The sequence below is a fragment of the Pseudorasbora parva genome, chromosome 14, assembly GCF_024679245.1.
Source record: "Pseudorasbora parva isolate DD20220531a chromosome 14, ASM2467924v1, whole genome shotgun sequence".
In the NCBI taxonomy this organism is placed as follows: domain Eukaryota; kingdom Metazoa; phylum Chordata; class Actinopteri; order Cypriniformes; family Gobionidae; genus Pseudorasbora; species Pseudorasbora parva.
The window spans coordinates 25,039,587-25,064,167 of NC_090185.1; the positions used below are offsets into that span (position 1 = coordinate 25,039,587).

The 24,581-nt window shown below is 35.7% G+C and overlaps 2 protein-coding genes across 10 annotated transcripts in view; one reads left to right on the forward strand and one right to left on the reverse strand.

The window, feature by feature from the left end:
* The window catches only part of LOC137040428 (secretory carrier-associated membrane protein 4-like), a 39,379-nt gene extending 37,462 nt beyond the window's left edge, over positions 1–1,917 (forward strand). For all 9 annotated transcript variants that reach the window (XM_067416030.1, XM_067416037.1, XM_067416038.1 and 6 more), the window contains one exon: positions 573–1,917. In XM_067416030.1, coding sequence (XP_067272131.1) covers positions 573–755 — 183 coding nt within the window. In that variant the 3' untranslated portion in view covers positions 756–1,917. The remainder of the gene's footprint in view (positions 1–572) is intronic.
* Positions 1,918–4,511: 2,594 nt separating this feature from the next.
* On the reverse strand, positions 4,512–23,856 carry si:ch211-129c21.1 (uncharacterized protein LOC563087 homolog). Its single transcript, XM_067414843.1, has 15 exons — positions 23,738–23,856; positions 19,654–19,993; positions 17,703–17,848; positions 17,528–17,590; positions 17,325–17,423; positions 16,904–17,003; positions 16,329–16,433; positions 14,403–14,554; positions 14,142–14,314; positions 13,895–14,054; positions 8,778–9,000; positions 8,461–8,576; positions 7,845–8,008; positions 6,510–6,559; positions 4,512–6,436 (listed from the first exon to the last, which is right to left on the reverse strand). The coding sequence occupies exons 2-15, from the start codon at positions 19,763–19,765 to the stop codon at positions 5,721–5,723; spliced, it is 2,379 nt and encodes a 792-aa protein (XP_067270944.1). The 5' UTR covers positions 19,766–19,993; positions 23,738–23,856; the 3' UTR covers positions 4,512–5,720.
* Between the last annotated feature and the right edge of the window lie 725 nt (positions 23,857–24,581).

Sequence of the window (24,581 nt, forward strand, 5' to 3'; positions counted from 1 at the left end):
TGTATTGGGACCCCCATTCGTCAGTCACTGACGTTACGTCGGAGTGACTGAACGAAAGGGAACGTCTCGGTTACGTATGTAACCCTCGTTCCCTGAGGAGGGAACGGAGACGTAACGTCCCACTGCCACTTCCGCTGTACCGCTGGAACGGCCGAGAGTTCAGTCTTGGCTCCTCAGCAGGTAACATAATGCGATTCATGCCAGCTACTTCCTTATATACCCAGGTGGGTAGGCGGAGTTACGCATGCAAATTCGCATGCCCATGGCATTGGCACTGCCATTGGGCGCTTTCTAAGATCTCGAAGATGATTGGCTTCTAGGCGAAACCCCCATTCGTCAGTCACTGACGTTACGTCTCCGTTCCCTCCTCAGGGAACGAGGGTTACATACGTAACCGAGACGTTACATACATAACCGAGACGTTCTCATCATCACGTGCATAGCTGATGCACAAAAATAGATTAACTTTTTAAAGAGTAAAAGATTAAGAGTAAAGCCTTAAATTAAGAGTAAAGCCTTAAATCAAAACAAGAGAGCAATATGTCTCATTACTTTTGTCCCATTTTGTAAAGGTCCATCGTCTATATCGTGGGGGAGGAGGCAGTTTCCAGCGGGCACAGGAAGAGTGGAGCACGGGTGTGTGGAAGGACCCCCATGTAAGGGAAGCCGGATTGAACGCCATCTCTGAAACGCGCCCCAGCCTGCCCCAGTATCCAGCCGCTATGCCCAACTACCCAGGGAGCGAACCCTGGTGATCCCTTTTCCGAACTACAGATGGAGAAAGAGTACCACTGTTTGTCTTAACGTTAAAGGGGCAGTTTGCAGAGGGACGTTATCCAATATTTTTGTACCGAGAAAACACTTTAGCCAGATCACGGATATTTTTTAATATAACAAAAAGATTGAATGTTAATCACTATTCAAAGGATGTGTATATCACTTTTTGAGTAGCACTGCTAATACAACGTTATATCAGATGTAAAATATGTACAATGCAGAATTTTTTTTATTAAGATGTCCAGAAATCAATTAAATACTTCATTTATTGATATAGATCTGGTTTAATCTAAACACAATATAGCGTTAGTGCCAAAACATTTCACGTGAATAAAGGCATAGATTTGCACACTTTGAATCCCTGGTCTAGTCTGGTAAATTTGTCAGAAGTTCTTGTTTCTAATCTGCCCTCGTAATTTTTTTTCTCATCTAAAACAATATCATCAGTGATTTTACATCAAGAGCAGGGACAGTTTTTGTGCATTTTGTTTCATGATTTTACCAGAGCGAATAGAAAGTCTGCAACGGCGTTAAGCGTTTGATTAAAGCACTCGTCTGTGTGAAGACTGCATGCACGAGCCACGAGAGAAATCTGCACCACTGATTACAGCGGCAACGAGCACTAGATCGCCTCTTATTTAACAAACGAATGCAATTATGCTCTTCTAGTTAACCAGATATGTTGTGTTTGTATTAGCTAGGTTCATCCATGAAGCAAGATGTTTCAAAAAGTGATGGGTACATGCCCCACCCGCAAATTACGCCTATGCCTCTGGTATAAACAGTTTCTTTTCCATTGAGCTAGGAAGAGTAGATCTCTTGAACACTTTAAGTGAATGATAATCCAAAATGTGTCAAACCCTTGTTCTGGCTACAAATTCTGACAGAAACACTGAGGCAAAATAAGCAAACTGCTCCTTAGACATCTCAACACACACTGACAGAAAAACGGCGAAACATTAGTACAAAAATAGCTACCAAAAAAAGGACACTAATCTTACATTGATGAATTTATTGCAGTTCATCTGAGCCTTGATTTTTCTTGTCTTTCCATTGACTTGTTTGAGAATGAAAAGAATAGTTGCGTATCAAAGATCATGTATTTACAAATATCATCTCATATATATATATATATATATATATATATATATATATATATATATATATATATATATATATATATATATATAAAATGTGTATGTACAGCACTGGTAAAAAGTTTAGAAAAATTTCAATTTTTAATGATTTTGAAAGAAGTCTCTTATGCTCATCAAACCCGGATTTATCTGATCAAAAACACAGAAAAAAACTGTAATATTGTGAAATTATTATCATTAATACAATAAAAATGTATTAATGGTTTTTAAAATATAATTAATTTCTCAGATGCAAAGCTGAATTTTCAGCATCATTACTCTAATCTTCAGTGTCACATGACCCTTCAGAAATCATTCTGATATGAAGATTATCAATGTTGGAAACAGTTCTGATGCTTCATATATTTTTTGTTACTTTTTTCAGGATTCTTTAAGTAAAAAGTGTTTAAGCTTCTTTTAAATAGAATTATTTTGTAGTTTGGGATCAGTCATTTTTTTCTTTCATTTTCTGAGCAGGATTCAGCAAGAATGTATTAAATTGATATAAAAAGTGATCGTAAAGATTTATATTGTGAGAAAAGATTTCTATTTTGAATGAATGCTGTTCTTAACTTTTTATTCATCAGTGAATCCTGAAAAAAAAATATTCAGCACAACAAGCAGCAGTTTCCCACAATAATAAATCAGCATATTAGAATGATTTCTGAAGGATCATATGACACTGAAGACCAGAGATGTTGAAAATTCAGCTCTTCTCAAAGGAATAAATTATAATTTAAAATAGAAATGCATTCTTTTATATTTTATATATTTATATTATATTACTGTTTTTCTTTTTTTAATCAAATAAATGCAGGCTTGAAACATTAAAAATAGTAGTATTTATAAACTTTTGACCAGTGCATATACACACACACACACACACACACACACACACACAAATAATAATCACTTTACTGTTTTAGGGAAAGTGATTTTTGAAGGGGAAAAGCATGTCTGAGTGTTCTTTTCTAAATCACGGCAGCTTTTCTATTTACCTAAAAAAAAACTGGTCTTGCATCACTTCCGCATAAATGCTTTTGCAGTTCATTTCAATTTTTTACTTCAGTTTACTATTCGCTTAGACTCAAGATTCGCAAGCATGGGTTGAATGTCTTTGTAAATGGTATGATTTGCATATGACGCCTTTTTATACATTGCAGCAAAAAATTAGATTTTTTTTATATATATATGAATGTTTCCTTGCAGACACATCTTGTGCCTGTTGTCTTTGTTTAAAGCTTTTCACGGAGACCGCCTTAATTCTTCATGCATATTAAGCATGTGTGAACCAATAGCTTTAGAGTTTTCCTTAAGTGCTACAATTGGTGTATATGGCTATAACCTGTGCTATTTTTACTACTAGCTTATAAATATGCATTGCGCATTTATTCCTTGTTTCATCTCACTGTGTTTACAGTTGTGGTTGGCTGGAGGCTAAGATACAAAATTCTAATATGTGACTTGATCTTTGGTCTTTTTTGCTCAATATCTCCCTCCACTGAGCCACAGGAGGTTGATTTTGCTGCGTTCAATGACTGGCTTTGTGTAGCCAATGTAATTAACAATCATGCATATGAGATGTGACTGGAATCTTCCTCTCCAGCTTCAGTTCAATAAAAAAATTCCTTTTCAAACTGTAGTCGCTTTTATTGCAGTCACTCCCTGCGTCTAAATATGCATGCATAGTAGTTACTAATGAACACTTTTCCCACCAGTGGTGAACATTTTCGTCTTTCCGTATTATCACTGTTATACGGTAGGGGAAACTATTACACATCTTCAGAAAGAGTAAAGAATCTCCTGATCAAAACACAGGTGAAAAAGAAGCAGAAACAAGCAATCGCATATGTTAACATTACATTTGTCAACATTAATCCGCATATAAATGTTACCGAATTAAGTGTCAACCCAGGACGAGCTATTGGACTGTGCAAGCATTGAGGGTGTTGATGACTCGATCTCTATCGGTTTGATCATCTGAATCCGATATGGATATAGTCTTTGATTAAAAATGTGATATTCTAGGGCCCTATGAAATCCATAAATTTGTTTTCTAAATTCCGTTTTTGTACGTATAAATATTTCCTGATTCTGGGTTTGTTTGTTTGTTTTTTTGACTTCATTCTAATGATTCAATGAAATGTTAGTAATCAGCATGTCTCATTAACCAAAATCATGAAACTTGTACAATTTATTTAAAATTGTAACCAAAATTACATGTTTAAGGCCCTATGAAACACGTTTTACTTTTTACATTTTCTGTTAAGTTTTCTGCATTCCATTGTAATGGTTTAAGTAAATTTTCATAATCAAAAATCATGTCTAATTGAATTTATTTTATGTCAATGAAATTAAATGGGTTTTTTTTTCCTTTAGAAATTCTGTTTAGTTTATTTTATTTTATTTTATTTTGGCAATCAAATGAAGGGATAATAACATTTAATGAATCTTTTAATCATATGAAGTTAAACTTTGTTAAAGCGCTGCACAACAGTGCTTTACAGTTAAAATTAAAACATGGAAGAATTGTGATTATTCCTTTTAAAAAAAGTAATAATTTTTGATATTACATTAAGACATTGCAGCTAAATTCTACTGTATAACAGTAATATTTCTGTCACAGTTTCTTCCAAGTTAAACCAAACTTTTATTTTGACTGGTTGCCATGAAGACCTTTGAGTTATGTTTTTATCATAGACTGTAAAAAAATATGGACATAGCGTCCGTGACATCACCCATTGGATTCAGATAAGCCGTTCTGAAACGTAAAATATGGGTGAGCTGGGCGTTGCCATCTTGCGAGCGAGTCATCGCGTGTCACTCCCGGATAACAGAAAATGGGCAAAAAGGCGGGATGTGGGCGGAGCTTAGGTGACGCAATGACTATAGACGGTGGATAAATGGTTATCCACCTGTCACTCAAAGTAACCACGCCCTTAATTATGCAGAACTTTAAGGCTTTATATACTGTAAACGAATGAGTTATAAAAAAATTCACCCCCCTCACAGTTTTCATGAAGGGCAAAATTAGCCGTATAGGCCAAAACCACAATTTGTACCAGGCTGTAAACATGTTTTTTTTTCTGCTGTAAAAATGGGAATTTTAACATGGGGCTCAATGAGATTCTGCTCACTTCTGGAGCCTGTCCCTAGTGGCCAGTCGATGAATTGCAGTTTACATTACTTCCATATTGGCTTCAAGAGAGATCGCGGGAGGTTGCCGCTTGGTTTTTATATGACAAGACAATAGTTTTTCTCAAATTAAACTTTGCTGATGAAGTAAAAACTCTGGAGATGAAGTTCATTCATACATGTCTTCATATAGTGAGGCGGTAGATGCTGATTTTCTGGAGGTCATAAATCTTTTGTGAAATTAGCAAAAACACTAGCGTGCCTGGCAAAAAAAATTTTTAAAACACTGGTGGAAAAGAGTTAATAGGTGAAAAACAGTACATGAAATGAATAGTATGTCTCAGTAGTATGTAAGTTCATAATATTAATCAAGGTGAAACAGATGAGAGAGAACAGACAGTGTTGTAAAGAAATGTGTGCCCGAGTACAACACTGGGTCACGGCACCAAATAATACTGACTTTCTATAATCACATTGACATTCATAAAGAAACGAATTGGCCTAGGTGCTGACAGTTCGCAGATAGTATGCAATTTCAGATGCAGCTGCTGATAGGTTGAAAGTTTTACCCTCATATTTCTTAAAGTTTAAAATTTATTTCAATCTTTAAAAAAAAGTATTTATTATGAATAGAAAAATAAATATGTACAAATATTATATATATAAAAAAACTTAAATCTCAGATTCGTCCGTAATGTACTTAAAAATATGAATGTCTGTTGACGTATCCCCATTGGGGTTATTCCTGTGAAAGCTAGTTGCTTCAATATTACTGTTTGTTGTGACACACAACCTGACCATTTGCTGTTTACTGTCCATGGCATCATTTCCTGTGTGCATGTATTCCCTTTCTGGAATATTCCTGGGGCTTTTGATTGGTTGTCTCCCACAGCACATAAATGGAGAGATGTGGCCCATGTACAAGTTCCAGATCAGCAGACAGGCCATCATAATGGACATCACGGCCAGCGCCACTTGCATCACTATCCATTTCCTCTCACTGCTCTGTGTAAAATATAACGAAGGCTCTTCAGTTTTATGCAAAGCTGTTGTTGTTGTGTAGCTTTCAGTAAGGGCTCCCAGAGTGGTCTTAATCTTATCCGTCACATCTACTGGTAACTGTTCACGCAAGTCATAAATGGCCAGTGTTTGGGTGTACCGCCTCTCTTTCATCCACTCGACTGACGTGCATGTATAGTGTCCCGCATCAGTGACTGAGGCGTTGTTGATAAGGAGGCCATCACTATAAATAGTATACTTCCTGTTTGAGTAGAGGAGTGGCTTTCCAGCAAAGTTCCAGTTGACTTGGGCCAGGTTAGAGTCTGCTCGACACAGCAGCCTGATGTTGTTTCCCAGCACCAGGGTGTGGATCTTTGGTTCCACCATAACTGATAAAGGGGAAAACATGTTAAATAAAGCCCTGATTTTAATTCCGCATGAAAACAAAAAGGTACTACATACCTGTTGGGCATCGGGTGGCATCCCCGTCTTTCAGGCTTTGTATCAGTTTCCTGAAATGCAGAAAATGTGTTATAGACACCTAAATATAGTTTGGTAGATATTAGATATGCAAAGTGGTGGTTAAAGGAATGATTTACGCAGCTACAAAAAAGCCACTCTTTGGGGCAGAGGAATGAATATCAACATTGTTTCTCAGAAATCACTTATAGGGCCCTATGATTCCCACAATGCAAAAAAGCAGACAGAAGGAATCCAGTCATAAAAAAACACGGAATTGGAAATATTTTTGATGAATAAATCAAAGACAGGTCAGTACACTGATTGTGATTTAGACTATAGTGTCTGTGAATATTAAACTGCAAAAAGAATATTTAAATATGTATTGTTAATGTTCTGTGTGTCTTTGTATCAAAAAATGGTTTCACATAAATGCATGAACTTCATCTCCAAAGCTGTTCTGAGACTTCATCAGAATTTTACCGTTTCATTTAAAAACTATCTTCATATCATAAACACACAAACTCACAGGTCTTCACAGCGACCCGTCAAAAGTTTGGTTTAACTTAAAAATTGAGACAGAAATTCAGAATTTAGCCGTCTCAATGTAATAGTTTTAATAATCATTGATATTATTGATATTATTTTAATACAAGTTTGTTTAATTTTATGATTTAAAGATAAATTAAATGTTTTATGCCTTCATTTGATTGGCAGAACATTTCAAAATACACAACACAGAATTTCTGAAATAAAAAAACTTTTCTTAGAAATTTCATTTTATTTTTAAAAATAATAAATTGTTGTTTTTATGAATTCAATTAATTAGAAATGCTTTTTTGACTATTCAAATTTAATTAAACCATTAAAATGGAATTCAGAAAACTTAAAACAAAAAAACACAGAATTTGGTAAAAATAAAACAGAATTTGAGAAAAGAAAAAAAACGTATTTCATAGAGCCCTAAACGTAATAATAAAAATAAAAAACTTGTAATAAATTGTTGAATTGTATCCGTCTCATGATTTCAACATGCTTTTTAATTACTAAAATTAAATTGAACCATTAAAATGGAGTCAAAAAAAATGACAAAAAAAGAAAGAAAACGGGATCCAAAAAAGTTTAAACGGAATTTGGGAAAAAAAAAAAAATGGATTTCATAGGGCCCTACACTTTTTTTAAACTTAAAATTCAATAAACTAAAAATGTAAGTTATTTGCTTGAAAACAAAATAAGTTTAATAAATCTACTAAAATGATTTACATTATTACATGACAGTAAAGTCATGTAGGTTTGGAATGACATGACAGGTAGTCATTCCTTGTGTGAGTGTCTTACCCTTTTGCATCCTCAGGTGATATGGGTAATCTAGAGCACTGTAGAGCTGTGACGTCCCAGGCACAGTAAGGGTCTCTGGCCAGCACACAGTCCAGACAGGAAGAGTAACGATTGCAGTTGCTGACGGGCATCTGGACAACCCCAGACGCAGAGCCTGCATACAACTGGACCAGACAGACAACTCGTGCTGATTCATGCCTTTTTTCATGATGAACAAACTAAAAATTATACCACTTTGGCTTTCTAATCCTTAACAATTAAGAGTTATTACTCCGAGTCATTACATTATATTCAAATAAACACTAGTATAAGTGTCTTTTAGACACAACAACAAACACACAACGTGATCATGTTAGTTTGATTCACTAACAACTGACCAGTTATTTTTATTGAATCAAAAAACAACCAGTGTAGCCAAATTCTAGAAATGTATGATTCACCCAACAAGTTCTTTTAGTTTAAAGTTGATTTACTGGTTTGAATCAGTGCACTGTACAGCATTAGAAGAGAGAGAATCACTTTCATATGTAAACAAAATAGCCATTATAACTAAACATGAACATTATACCCAAATGAATCAGAATTTAAAAAAATCTATCAGCCCATTTTTCATTACCTGATTCTGGTGAAGTCGTAGGACATCTATCGGCTCAGTGTTCTGAAACAGTTTAACTTCTTCAATGACGTGCATTTCTCCATCATAGTTCACTGCTTTCTGCACATATCCGTTTTCTGATGGAAAGCAGAAAACAATTGACATCTACATCACGCTTTTCAACACTCCTCAACAAAAACAACAACAAATTCCAATAGGTTGTGATTCAAACAGGTCCGTCCAAGGTACAAGTAACATTCTTCTGAATGACAGTTTACACACACCCTCTAACTGACTTTAAAGATCTATTCTGCACTACAAGCTAATGGGAATCTCACCTGTGCCGACAAACATCACAGAATAGGATTGTCCGTCCAATGCTGTTACGAGGTCTACGACTAGGCGGGTCAACAGCGGGCCTCTCTTGAGCAGCAGGGGCTTGCCTGTGATTGGACGGACAGCGTCGTCCATGAGAGGCCGGTCTCGGATGAACTGTAGGGTTTTATCAGGGAGGTCCAGCGAGCCTTCTATTCCCAAATTCCTCACTGCCTTGTTGATGCACTGTGAACATTGCACATGGAAATAAGATGGAGGAGAAGGTATAAAAAAAATGAAATATAATTTCACAATATACTCCATTAAAATATTTTAAAATATATATTCATAATATTAGTATATTTTTTGACATTCATTACAGTAGAATTTAAATACCATGTTATTATATACCATGGGATTATAATATTTTGAAAGGATAGTTCATCCAAAAATGAAAATTCTGTCATCATTCAGTTGCGTTCAACTTGTTCCAAACCTGTATACATTTCTTTGTTCTGTTGTAAACAAAGGGAGACATTTGGAAGAATGTTTGTAACCAAGCAGATCTCGGCCCCCATTGACTCCCATAGTATGTCTTTTCAATGGGGGGTGAGATCTGCTTGGTTACAAACATTCTTCTAAATGTCTCCCTTTGTTTACAACAGAACAAAGAAATGTATACAGGTTTGGAACAAGTTGAGCGTGACTGAATGATGACAATTTAAAATTTTAAGATATTGCATGCATCACATTAAAGGGTTAGTTCACTCAAAAATAAAAATTAGCCCATGGTTTACTCACTCTCAAATCATCCTAGGTGTATATGACATTCTTCTTTCAGACGGATACAATCAGAGTCATAAGAAAAATGTCCTGGCTCTTCCAAGCTTTAGGGCAGTGAATAGCTGTTTCTGTTTTGAAGTCCATTAAATTGCATCGATCCATTATAAAAGTACTCCACACAGATGACGTAGACACAGCGCAAGTTCCGGTGACGAATGCGGAAATGCGGAGTATAGAGCAAAACAAAACTTGGTTCTTGTGAGAAATAGCATATTCTCACCGAAGCGTCCTACACTGGAACGCCAGTCTCCCGTGAATGCGCGTACGACAGTTAGTGGACAGTTAGAGATTACAGTTTGTAAAATTTTAAAGGGTGGTAAAACACGATTTCACTTTTCTAACTTTAACTTTTGAGCATAAACAACGTCCTCAAAGTTTAAAGCAAAGGGAGATATTTGCTTTTACAGAAATCATTGTCTAAGGACTACAGCAAATGGCCAGTACGGACTACAGATATTACTCCAAGGTTGCTGACATCACCAGCCTCAAAATTTACATAAACCCCTCCTCCGAGAATATAAAATAAAAGGGGCGAGGCCATTTTTTATTTTTTATTGTTGTTGTAGTATAGTTAGTTGCAGACGAAACGCTGTTATTTTCATCCGGATTGCAGGTCCACTTTGTTCAGCCTTCCTAGGGATGGGGGAGTTTGGGATCAATGGTTCAAATTTATTTTAACTCAGCCCCTCATAATTATTATCCAAATCTCGCTCTCTTAGCTGCACATTTTACAGAGGAAAACTTCCACAATCGTCGCGAGTTCAATGCAGGATTCGCACAACAGCTTGTCCTTAAAGATGGAGCAGTTCCAACTTTAAAAACGGGCCACAACCTGTAAGTATGATTTATTTTTCATCAATGTGTTTTCCTGTTATAGTTTGTATTGTTAATTGTATGTTGTAGCAAGGAAGTAGACAAATGACAACACTGTTTGGCTCCGCAAACCAGTTTGTTAAATGCTTATTCACTTCACTTAAAGGTCCTGTTCTTCGCGATTCCATCTTTCAAACTTTAGTTAGTGTGTAATGTTGCTGTTAGAGCATAAATAATACCTGTAAAATTATAAAGCTCAAAGTTCAATGCCGAGCAAGATATTTTATTTAACAGAAGTTCCCTTTCAAAGCCTATAGTGAACGGCCGGACTTCACCCCTGCACTTCCTTCAGGAATGACATCACTAGAACCGTTTGTTGACTAACCCTCCGCCCACAAGAACACGCAAAATGGGGGACATTCAGCGCTTGCATCTCTCCGTTATGGTAAGAGGCGGGACCTTTCCGGGCAAAGTTCGCTAAGCTGCTGTCCAATCACAACACGGGAAGCGCTGGCCCAATCAGAACTCGTTATGTGTTTCTGAAGAAGGGACTTCATAGAACAAGGAAATCCTCAGGCCGTTTTTAGGACAGAGGAAACAGTGCTGTACAGATAAGTCAATTGTGTGAAAAATACTGTGGTTTTTTTACACGCGAAACATAAACTCATGTTATATTGCACACTGTAAACATAATCAAAGCTTCGAAAACACGCGAAGAACGGTACCTTTAATGTTATCCGACAAACACCTAACGTTACAAACTTTTTTTAAATCTCAACAGCAAACTTGCTTGGACTTAGTGTAAATTATTCTTTGATTAGAGCCTTTATGTATTGCTTATCTACAGGCATGCTAAACATGGTTCTGTGTTTGATTAGGCAATTATACAGGGTCTGCAGGTTTGCCAAGTCAAATTTAAGATTTGTTGATTTTGTTGATTTTATGACCTTTTTAAGACCATTATGAATTAAATTTAAGACCTATATCGCGCAATAAAAAAAAAACATGCATAGGAAATGCAGAATCACTAAATTATTTGCAAAGGGAAATAATTTATTTAAATTGAACAAAGTATTAGTAATCTTTTTATTCATAGCTCAATCCCACCGGGATTAGCATGCATATATATATATATATATATATATATATATATATATATATATATATATATATATGTATATGTATATGTATATGTATATGTATATGTATATGTATATGTATATATACACACACACGTTACATTTATTTTTGCTGATCAAAATTATTTTTTATTTTATTTTGTGGTAGTCACTTCCATAAATTTGCGAACATTTTTTTTTTTTTATAATTAGGATGCCACATTAACCATAACAATAGTCACACATGGTAATAAAACAAATAAAATGCATGAATCTTGTTCGGATTACAAAAAAAAAGAGGCTGGTCCAGTGGTGTGCTATCTTTAAAGGGTTACTTCAGCGATTAGCATATGGCTTTGTATCAGTAGAAACCCTGAAGTATAATCAAATGATTGTGCTTTCCCTCCTTATATCCCCCTGAGACAAGAGATTTATGCATTTTATTTCTGGAAAAATTCCTCCTATGATGCAAATTGACAATATTTGCATCATAGAAGGAATGTTTGGAATAAGGCTAAAGACTACAGCCAGCAGAGGGAGCCATTTCCGCATGTTTTGAATCCGCGCGTGGGGGATGGGTTACACTCATGGGTTACACTCAGCTCGCAGGGAGAGCTCAGCAGGAGCAGGCAGCTACAGGCACTCATTTAAACGGAGCTATGGTGAGCAATGTAAGTGTTTTAACTTCTCAAATTAATTTCTATGAAAGTTAAGCTTGAAAAGGCATGAACTGAAAAGCGCCAGACTGAACTCGCGTTGTGAATGTATGCCGCGAGTGTAGTCGCGATTACCTCAGCTGTCATCACGAGCTCATTTCTCTCACTCCTGCAGTTAGTGATCAGTGCTGTGATACTCGCGCGGCGACTCACTCATTATATTTAACAGACACGTTCAGGTTTTAATTGTAGTGTCTTCAACTCAGTCACAGTAATCCAGTAGCGGTAGCTTTGGGAATTGCCTCACAGGGCAGCGAAGCATTCTGGGAATTGTAGTCTTTCATCCCCATGAGACAAAAATACATGTTCTGTCTTTTCTCAGTCTAGAAGGCACCAAATTCAAAAATAATTTCACATTTCTACTACATTGATGACCCAGTTTAAATACAGATTCATCTTCCCAGCGCTGAAGTACCCCTTTAATAACACGATCACTTGGGGTGGGAAATATGACTAAAATCTTACAAGTAAACCACAGCAATAAGTAATTGCTTAATAAAAGTAAAAAAAAAAGGTTTTCAAGTATTATTTAAGTAAACTTGTCAGTAATAAAATATATACTTATAAACAAATGACAACAGCATATTGTCAGAATAGGACAAATGAATACAACATAAAGATATACATCTACAAACAGTGCTGTTTTCCCCGTTTGTGTTGCTGTTAAGATAGATTAGTTTGCTTTCACTTTGAGAACTTACTAATGCGCAAATCCAGTACTTACTGACACATCCCAGACTTGTTTACTTAACTCAGGATATGGACACATGCATACTGTGTATATTTGATCGTTCAAGAGTAGGCTAATGAGCCTAGAAATAACAGGTTCAATACACTCGCACTGACAGACAGCAAACACACACATTCTGATATCGGAGTTTTGGAGTCTACATCACTGTTATTAACTCTTTTTAGTGCAATCGGTATATTGGTCTATATTGGTATATTGGCAGTTGGGTATATTGGTATATGGACATTATGCAAGATGATGAGAAAGATTCACCTTCGCTTTCACGATCACGAAACTGAAAGAACCGTCAACTCAAGAATAAAATCCATTTTATGCGTCTGTGGGGTACGATCAGATAGAGGCTCGTGCCAATAACACAAAAGCTGATTGGCTGCAATACAAGATGCATACTGGTCTAATTTGTAGTTCTAATACAGCGAACAATAGTTGGACTAGCGAAAGAAAGAACTACAACACCACAGAATAAACACACACACGTGCGCGAGCGCTGCGGGAGGCGAGAGCATTTCAATGAGGTAGCGTTACATGGACGTAGAAAAATGAAGACCTGTTTAACATTATTTAAGACCTAGAACGCAATGCTTCAGTGAATTTAAGACTTTTTAGGCCTTACATTTCTTTTTATGTTTTTATGACCTTGTATGGAAAATCTGGACGTTTTTATGACCTCGTGGAATCCCTGTTATAGTAAAGAAAGAATGTGTTTTACCACCTCTATAAATATGGATATTTGTCTTACACAAACGCGCCACTTCGCTTCAGAAGGCCTTTATTTGGCCTGAAAGAAAAATGTCATACACACCTGAGATAACTTGAGGGTGAGTAAATCATGGGATAATTTACATTTTTGGGTGAACTATACCTTTAAAGACTACATAAGACCATTAATGACCACTTACGGATCCTGGTCGGGGGACAGGAAGCTCTCCGTTGTACATGACCCACTTCACATCAGACATTTCCACGGTCACTTCTGTCTTAAATTTGCCACGAGAGAACACCTCACTGATATCGGTTACATTAAATGCACATACCGCTGAAGACTGATCTGTCGACCTCCTGCATACACAAACACAACAATGAGTGATTCGGATACAGAATAAATGTGAATGAGTAAAATATATATATCACGTTGGTCAAACTTACGATTGAGAGGTGAAGACGGCGTAAAAGACACTTTTCCTCCATTTCTTGTGACGGACATGGAAGACGTCCTGTATGACGTAGGGCAGACTGGGCTCTGGGACGGAGCAGTCCAGACGGGCCTTCAAGAAGGAGGTCCATTTCTTTTGTAGGGTCCTTAGACCACCCATATCGCCCTGTGAAAAGGGAAAATTATAAAAGTTTTTACATGATCAGGGCTAAATATGTTAAATCCTGGATAAAAATGGATCATTGAAGTGTTACCTTGCAGACTCTGGCGACACGCGACACCACAAGCTTGTTGTAGAAGTCGTACTCCACGGCGTTCTCACTGAAGAACATGTAGACTTTGTCGTCATCGCCCTCAGCACTGTCCTCACTTTCTGGGACCATGTCCATGTAGATGAAGCTTGGTTCTTGAGTGGGTAGAGAAATGTGACTTTTTTCACTTTGTTCCGAGCAGTTGTTATCGTTAACTAAAACTAAAAATTGCTTTCTATAACTGAAATAAAGGTAAAAGTTAAATAAAAGAAACCTTACATTAAAAGAAACCTTACAATTAGAAATGCTCCATTGCAACTAACTAAAATACGTGGAAGAAAATGACAAAAAATTGACAAAGTTTAAATAGTAAATTACTAAAAAATTACTAACTTTAAGTTGAAGTAAAATTACTAAAACTGAAATAGAAATAAATGAAAGCTAAAATAATTATAATCAATTAATTAAAAAACATAAAAATGACAAAAGCACATAATTACTAAAACTTAAAATAAAATGAGAACTGAAGATATTAATTCAAAAAAGCTAATTCAAAATATTAAATACTATGATAGCATAAAAATAATGGTTCCGAGAGACATTTCTAATTGTTTTAAATTGGTTTAATGCCATTGTTTTAAATGAGTGTTTTTTCCTTTACTCAATATCTAAAGCAAAAGTTCAAAACAATCATTAAATTATGACATTATTACTGATTATATAATTAACATGGACATTAGAACATTTACACAAAGCCTTTCATTAATCTCCAATTAGACTAATAAAAGCCTGTAATTAATTACTGGTATTGTCTCAATCAGCTCCCTAGTTCAGTAGTCAGAGCACTGATTAGGACAGGGGTCCCCAATCTCGGTCATGGAGGGCCACTGTCCTGCAGAGTTTAGCTCCAACCCCAATCAAACACACCTGAACCAGCTTATCAATGTCTTACTAGGGCCTATAAATGCATTGATTACCTGTTTCAGGTATGTTTGATTGGCTTGGAGCTAAACTCTCCAAAACAGTGGCCCTCCAGGACCGAGTTTGGGGACCCCTGGATTAGGGAGTCAGCCCATTGACTGATGCTGCGTCCCAATTCGCCTACTTATACTACGTCCTAAAAGTATGTACTCTTTTTGTGAAGAAAAAGTATATACTTTTGAGTGTGTAGCAGAAAAGTATGCAAGCTTCGGGACATACTACTTCGCCATCTTTAACGGACTCTGTTGCTTAGTTACGTGCATCCCGTCACCGTTTATCTGCCCTGTCAATCATCGTCAGATTCGTCACAGTTCAAATCCTCCACATTCAGATTAATCTCCTACCGTATCGGAGACAAAATGTAGCCGCTCGTTGATCTGCCATTTGTGGGTCTTTAATGCAGAGACTCTCCGCATGTGTTTGCAGTTTAAACATAATGATGCATTTAAAAGTTAATGGCCAAACGTGTCATTACAAAAGTTCACAATGCTGCTGCAGGTGAAATATAATGTGGACAACACTGAATAAATATATTTTTGTCAGGTTAAAAATTGATTTAACTCAAACACGCAAACCCCTTTATCTAAACTTCTCTACTTAACCGTCGAACTCGCACATCCGTCATGTTTGTAGTTTTTTAACGCTTTTTATCCGCGTTTGTAGTTCTAATCGAATCCTCGTCCAACTCGCAATGGGTTGTGGGCAATATCAGCCGTAAGAGTGCCCATCGATCCATACTTTGAATTCGGACCGGAAATAGTAAACCATCCGGGAATCTTTGGAATACTCTTTTCAACATACTACGATTTGGGACATACTAATTCTATTTTCGTATACTATTTAGGATGGATAGTATGCGAATTGGGACGCAGGGTGATTCTCTGATCAGTGTCCTGACTACTGGGGAGCTGATTGAGATGCACCCTTTTTTTCCAGGATGTGACATACCATTGAAGCTCTTTAACATCGTGCGCAGTGTACTGGGAGAGGTGCGGAGTAGGACTGGCTCTGAACCCAGAAAGTTGAAAGACGTGGCAGAATACAGGTCTTGACCTATGGAAAAAAATAAAAAAAATAAACATAAATAATTATATATAACCGTTTTCCCCTCCACAATGCAATTAAAGTGCCACTATTTTGCTATTTTAAAAGGTTCCTAACTTTGTTTTGCACCTCCTCATACAATAGGTTTACAATTCTCACACCTTTTCTCAGAGTCTGAAAGTTTGAACAGTCAGTCTCTCTAAACCCCTCCTCTCTGCTCTGATTGGTCAGATGGCCCAGTCTGTTGTGGTTGGTCTACTCTGCTCTGGAGATGACTCGTTTTTGCAGTTAAAATTTATTTGTTCCTTTTAAGAAACAATAACTTTATTTGTCAAGCACTTTTAAAACTTTGCAGACCTTTTACATTCACAGAAAGCTATATTAAACCCTGCATGTTAGTATTTGAAAAAGCATGGCAAGGGCACTTTAAACTAAAAAAAATAAAAAATAAAAAATAAAAAGCTGCATGCCGTACATACCAACCATGACAGAAGAGGATCTCTGGAACGGATCGAAAGGACATTTCCCCCTCCCGTCTTCCTGCTTTCCCTCCAGTTTCAGTTGCCCGTCACTGTACGTCTGTTCAAACAAATGCAATGAACACAAGGATTTTTATCTTGTTTTTAGCACTATGACACTAACGCTTGATGGATCACATGAAACCTGACGTTCCTAATCTATACCAGGAAGAAAGGGACTGATTACAAAATGCAAACAATTAGTACAACGACAACGTAAAAGCCAATTATTTAATTTAGTTCTCTTTATAATTTTTTTAATATATACTTTTTTTCCAGAAAATAAGAAAATTAAGTAAACATATATATTTTTTTAATTCAAATATTTTTTTTAAACTATTATAAATTGTTAAAAATACTGTTTTCTGGTCATGTCACTCACTATGTAATCGCAGGTGGGGCTAAAGGCGTTTGTTCCACACACGTACATCACGCTGTCGTTCATTTGATGCAGCATCCGTACATAATTATGACAGTCGATCTGAAAAAAAAAAATGAAACAAAAAAAAAAGATTTTTTTTATCATATAAAAAAAAGCCTCCCTTGTTCAGAGTATGTGTGGCAGTTACAGAGATCTTTACTCACGTCAGGATGTTTTCCTTTGGAGGTGCACTCCTTTTGTTTCTCTTCTGTAACCTTCCAAAACACCTGATGGGCGGAGAGAGAAATCAATACAGACTGTACAGATGTGCTATTTTGAAACAGGGTGAAAGAATTGTTATGTTGCTGCCAGATAAAGGAAAGGAAATCGAAATGGCACCTTAGACTTGGCAACAGAGATATCTTTTATGTCAAGGGCGTAGACGGCTTCTCTCGCCCCCAACACCAACAGACCCAGATCCTCCCTAATCAGCATTGTGGAGTAATTCCAAATACCTTCCTCTTTAAACATGATCACATGGTTATCTAAGAACAAAAACATACATGCATGTAGAGTAACAATGAGTTTTCTATTTGTCATTGAAACATCACACCCAAACACGATCCAAATAGAGTTAAACTCTAAAGGAAGTGCTTAACCTTCAGAAGATGTTTGATCAGCAACCACAGGATGTCAAAGTAAATATTACATATAAATGATAACATGCAGGCAGATTCATTTTCATTAATTTGCTATAATGCAACAGTGATTGCCCCCTTTTTTCAGCATCACTGGTTCTGGAAGTATTTTTTTCAGTCACACTTTAGATCAGGGTCCAATTCTAACTATAATCTAACTATTAACTACAACTTTTGCCTCAAACTCCTAATTACTGCTTATTAATAGTAGTAGGATAGTTTTTAAGAGTAGGTATTGGATAAGATTAAAGAATAAACAGCCATAGTAATATAAACTGAAGTGTTAAAGTTTTTTCCATTAATATCCATAGGGATTTCAAAAGTCTTTATCAAATCGTTATAAGCCATGACACAAGACAACAAGCCATGGAGGTGAATCATAACATTACAAACTTTGATTTGAAGCAAAGAAGTATTTGAAAATTGGCAAAAATACAAAGGTACAAGCCTGTACACTAATAGTGTGGGAAAAAAACTACAAATCGAATAAAGAACTGTGAACAGCGTAATGGATTTAAAAATGATAAATATAAAAAAATTAAAATGTTGATTATAATTATAAAAACATTTTATATTTATTGCAAAATATGAGAGCATATAGGAGGATGCCATTGACTCGATTGAAAATTGAACTCTCTAAACTCCAAAAACAGATTTTTCTAGCAATAAACATAAAAATGCATTCAAGTAAAAATAAATAAATAAATATTAAATATTAATTTGAAAAACAACGCCAGAATGTGTTGTAAGTAGCAGGGTTGCAAATTAAACCCACTCAGAAGGTACTCATTTGCTCACCAGCCACTGTGGCTAGTGGTTTTCCAAAGTTACTGCCATGTAGATATTTTTTTATATTATCTCATGATTTCAATATAATTTGGCAGCCGGTTTATTAGGCTGCTGTCCCTTTAAGACCTGGTGCACAGACAGACCCATAGCCTAGTCACTTTGGGTGTGAGTGCAAAATCTGTGGGAATAAGTACAATTAAAGGGATAGTTCACCCAAAAATGAGAATTTTATGTTTATCTGCCCCCAGGATATCCAAGATATAGCCATAAGTGACTTTGTTTCTTCAGTAGAACACAAATGAAGATTTTTAAGTCCAACCGATGCCCGTATAATCATCTGTGTTCTACTGAAGAAACAAACACACCTACATCGTGGATGCCCTGGGGGTAAGCAGATAAACATCACATTTTCATTTTTGAGTGAACTAGCCCTTTAAGTACAATACGCGCAATCACACAGCAAAATTCAAGCCCTATAACACCAGAAACATTCATCCGGAGCAAATAAAAATTAATGAGTAAAGGGACGGGAATTATGTAGTAGCAGGGTTGCATCCAAAACGTGGGATGTTTAAAAAAAATTTACAGTTAGTTAATCAAAATTTTACAACAATAAATTAAATATAATTTTGATAGATTAAGTCAGAATTGTGATTTACATTGTCATTATCTGCATTGTTAGATACAGTCAAAAATTTCAAGACTTCAAGAGGTCACGTCAAAATCACCCTAATAAGTTGATGTACAGGCATCCGATGTGTACCTTTAAGTTAATGAGGGAAGTAGTAAAAAATGTGAGATTTGTGTGCTGTATTTGCACATGCTAATGCTAATATTTAGCTCATTGTTGTAAAGACTCCTACCTTCATACTGAATGGTTTTTCGGGGGGTACTGTTCAGATTGCTCCCTCCAGTGTAGGCACATGCCAGAAAGATGCCATGCAGAACGATGAAGAACAACAGAAGAGAATACATGGCTTTGTTCTTTACTTGAACAAAAAAAAAAAACTACAAAATGATCACTTCAGTATTTAGCATATTTAATAATCAGCTCGTGTTTTTCCATGGTCGATTGGGTTATGTAGTCGTCCATATCCAAAATATACGTTTATCATGTGAGAGTTTGTGTGGCCAAAAGTGGTAGTCCATGGTGCGGGATGCTGAAGGAGTGGAAATAAACCTTCTCCACTGTCCAGTCTACATCTGTAGAACAAAAAACAAACGTTAAACTAATAAAAGATCTATTTCAAAAGACATGAAGATTCACCTGAAGCCCTGTTCCTGCATGAAGTGCACTGAACCATCGATTTCAACTGGAGGATGACAATAGAAAACAAAATCCTCCACTTCAACTCATCCCTTAGTAAACACCTCAACTCAAAGCTGCTTTACCTAAACGTTCCTCGTAATACTGTATTTGACACCAGGAATTCAACGGTGACTCATTGTTGTTGCACAAAAACGGCGAGCTGACAGATCGCAGCGATCATTTGTGGTTAAAAACAAGAAACGCGAGTGATTTTCCCACTCAGTTGGGGCTGGATGTGTGCAAGATGGCAAGCTGAGGCATGTGTGGATTAGAGTATGAAGATACCTGAAATTGTTGACGCCTGAGGCTGAAAACTGAAAACTCACACTCACACCTCTGCGTGTTCGCGTGACGCGTGCGACAGTTCACAACGTTTGACATGTTTGAAATGTTTACATTCAAACGAGATGCTCTTGTCTGCGTGTTCGATTGAGCAACATCTAAAAGTTCACGATCAAGCGATAACAACCTAAATGTAAAATAGCTCATTTTTGGAAGACAGGCATGGTTAAAGCTAGTTTTATGAAGAAAATGTGTGCTTTGCTTATGCAAAAAAATAAGTGGGCATGATTTTTCTACTTTGCCTAATTAAAATCAGTTATACTGGTTAGTCAAGCACAGGCCTAGGGGATAAATCAAATGAATCATCCTGTTACTCATGCCTTAAAGAGCGTTCATCCAATCGAATTATTGCTGAATAAGAGCTTATCGGGTGAGCCTCTCCCACCTGTTCAAATTCTCACAGGGCTGGTAGACTTTGGCTGTGTCTGAAAACCTAGGCAGACGATTTATTGCATTGCTGCCTTATCAGACAGACAATGACTTGGCTGGCAGTGTTTGCACATGAAGATAGCCTTCTGAGGCAGAGTAACAGTTTAATGATCTACAGCAAAATAGAGTGAGTTTTGGTGATGTATGCTAATATTTAATTACTACAAGAATAATTCCTTGCAAGAAATGACATCAGAGGGGGAAAACATTGGTCGAAAACTTTTTACACACAAGCTGACCAGGAACCACAAGTTTCAGACAGCATCTTTCTTTTTCTAGCAACCTCAACAACTTTTACACCGTAAAAATATTAAAAAAAAAAAAAAAAAAAAAAGTTACCTGGTTGCCTTAAAATGTGGAGTTCATTGAAATGTAACATTTTAGTCAATACAACCAATACAAACATTTTTTAGAATCAACAACATTTATTTAAATATTATTAAAAGATTTTGTAAGCAACGCATATTGGATAATTATGTGTTTGATTTGTGATGACGCAGTGAAACCAATTGTGCTATTTTCATGATTTATCACATTTTATATATGGTTCAGATACAATAATATTTTGAGTTTCTATATCAAGCCAATTTCCTTCACTGTAGCAACTTAAATTTTTAAGTTCAATAAACTATATGTATGTATGTATGTATGTATGTATAAAAATAATATTTATTTATTTATTTATTTATTTATTTATTTATTATATTTTTACATTTAATGCTACACATTGAAAAATTATTATTTAAAGGTTGTTTACGTATGTATATATATATATATATATATATATATATATATATATATATATATATATATATATATATATATTATATATATATTAAAGGTTTAATAAATTATGCCATTTTTTTCAAAATACATTAAAATGCAACTTGTACATACAATAATTTGAAAATTGCTATCAAACTCATATAAGTCTGTAGCATTTACTGTAAAATTATAATATATATATTTTTTTAAATAATAAATCAAGGCACTTTTTTATTTTATAAAACAATACCTTAGTGCAATTTGTAAATACAATGACCTAAATGCAGTTCTTTTATGATGAACACATTTTTAAATCAATTAAAATAATTTGAATAATTAAAAAGTAAAAAAAACTATATATAAAAAATAAAAGTCAGGGCATGGTGATACAACTATCCTGTTATTAAAGATTAAAAAAAGAGCTTCATTAAAATAAGTACTTTTTTAAAGTGAACCGCCGTTTGGCATATATACATACATATGTTTTTTAAGATTATTATTAGTAATAATCATATTTTAAAATGTTATAAATGTCTTACATTTTAATTATTTATTCTTTAACAATTATTATTTTATTTTTTAAATTGCCTAATCCATGCTCTCTCTCTCACACACACACATAAAACATGAAACAGGAAGTGATATCAGTGACAGCTCATCTAAAGACCCTGATGACACGTTGAGGGAATTACACAGATTACAGCTAAAAGAAAAATCAATTACACAGATTACAGCTAAAAGAAAAATCGATTTAATATCTCCTGTGCCATACTGTCATTTGGGATATTTAGCAACTGGTAATTCCAGCTTCAGGTATAAATAGAGGCCTTTTTAAATGAACTGTAAGATCATGGTTCCTGAGCATTATAATGGTTCAGGTTGAACTGACACACACGCTTCGTGATTTATTAACCTGCAGCCTTCCAATGACAATACATGTGTCACACATTGCGCAACACTTACGTTGGAAAAACACACCCACGTTGGCTTTTGTTCGTTTAATTCACTAAAACAAATATTCTTTATAATTGTGAATGCTGAAGGTGTCATTCATCATCAGCTTAAGGTTAGAGCTCTTTGCAGAACAACAACAACATGCTATTGTGGTACCTACTATAGCATCTATTCACAAACCAAGACAATACAAAAAATTGTGCTTAAACTAAAAGTACAGGTAAGTGAGTAGGTGCAACATATGAAGACCTGGGTAAACAGAGGGGTGTAAAAAGAGGAACATTCCCTTCTAGCGTTCAGGCAAGTCAGAGCACGACTTGAGAAGCTGTGAAGATGTTGAGTTGTTTTAGGTCTGATGTGTCACTTCCAGTGGCAATGAGTACACTCAAAATAAAATAAAAAAGTGGTTCCATGAAGAACGTTTTACATCTATGGAACATTTACATTCCACAAAAGGTTCTTTTAGATGAAAAGAATAAAGGTTCTTTGGTAAGCCAAAGGATGTGAAAACCCCATTTTGGAACCTTTGTATTTAAGAGTGCACTTGTAGTCACACTTATTTCATCGAATTAGATCACAAAATAGTTAGTAGAGTTATTTTATAGAGTTATAGAGTTATTTTTCCATTGACATACAATCAACTAGTGGGTCAGTTCTTTGTAAACTTCTCACTAGTGTAGCCTACTATCCGATTAACCAAAGCTGAATTTCATCACATTAACTATGCTTTTGACAACCACATTTTCATTCTCATTATAAACTAACGTTACATATTTTGTTTTATCATTTAAAACGATTTAGATATGTGTTTGTGTTATCGTTCTTTAACATTAATGCCACTTGGTTTGTATCTTGGAATGGAATAACATTTAGACATTTGAAAGGTCCAAATACCTGTGGAGCAATGTTGTCGTTTATCTTTTCCTTCCTTTTATTTTTAATCAATAATACCTTCAAGTCTTAGTAAATCGATGTCAAAGTACACATGGATTCACAGTAAACCCTGTTCAAACTATGAACAAGCTAAGCGCATTTACAGAAAGATATAGGCTAGCGCCTAATTAAGTTAAGCCTTTAAAGTTTTTTCTTCTACTGAATTAGCCTAAGCAAATATTATTAAAGCTCGCCCAAAACATAAATCAACTCACCAGAGATGTCATGTCCCTCATGAACGGCTGAATAAATGTCGCTCATGTGTATTCAGTCAGCAAGTCGCTCCGAGTGTAGAACTGTTTCGAGTCTGAGGGGGTGTGTCACGTGACCAAACCCACACCTGAGACTGCCACATCCTGCTCATGAATCACCTGTTGATGTTGTAGTAGCTATTGAGACGTGCACTTTTCACGTGCTATCGGGATTATCGTAAATACCGGGACTACGTATTTTCCTAGTTGAAAATAGGTAATGAAGGGAAAAATTTTGACACCCGAGTTTTCGAGTTGGACGTGTCATCAACTTTGTTTTAAACATGGCGATTGCTGCTGTGGCTGGTGTTATTTATTAGTTTTTTCCACAACAGCTACAACTCGGTCTTTTCGTTAAAGTAGTACAAATTTACATGAATAACCATTTGACGTATAGGCTGTTTTAAACAGCAAAAATATCATGTATTTGACCAAAATTCCAGATTCGTCAACCACCTGCCTGAGATAGCATAGATTTCACGCATAGATTGTGTAATGAATGCTACTTTTAATGCATTACCACTAGTAATCTGATTATATAACGCATGTTGCTTTTAATGTGTTACACTCGTAATATCAAAAAGTAATCTGATTATGTAATGCATGTTACTTTTAATGCGTTACTTTTGACATCAGAAAATAATCTGATTATGTAATGCATGCTACTTTATTGCGTTACCACTCGTAATATCAAAAAAAAAAATCTGATTATGTAATGCATGTTACTTAGCCTAGAAATCTAGACGCACCCTAGCGGCAGCAAATCTAATCTGCCCGCGAGTGTCGTCTAGCAACTCTCAATACCCTT

Excerpts from the sequence above, each read along its gene's own strand:
- si:ch211-129c21.1 (XM_067414843.1), bottom strand. The coding sequence starts at position 19,765 with ATGTATTCTCTTCTGTTGTTCTTCATCGTTCTGCATGGCATCTTTCTG. Across the intron at positions 8,577-8,777 it reads TGTGATGTTTGTCGGCACAG|AAAACGGATATGTGCAGAAA; the intron begins GTGAGATTCCCA and ends GCTTTCCATCAG. Across the intron at positions 6,560-7,844 it reads TCACCTGAGGATGCAAAAGG|GAAACTGATACAAAGCCTGA; the intron begins GTAAGACACTCA and ends TCTGCATTTCAG.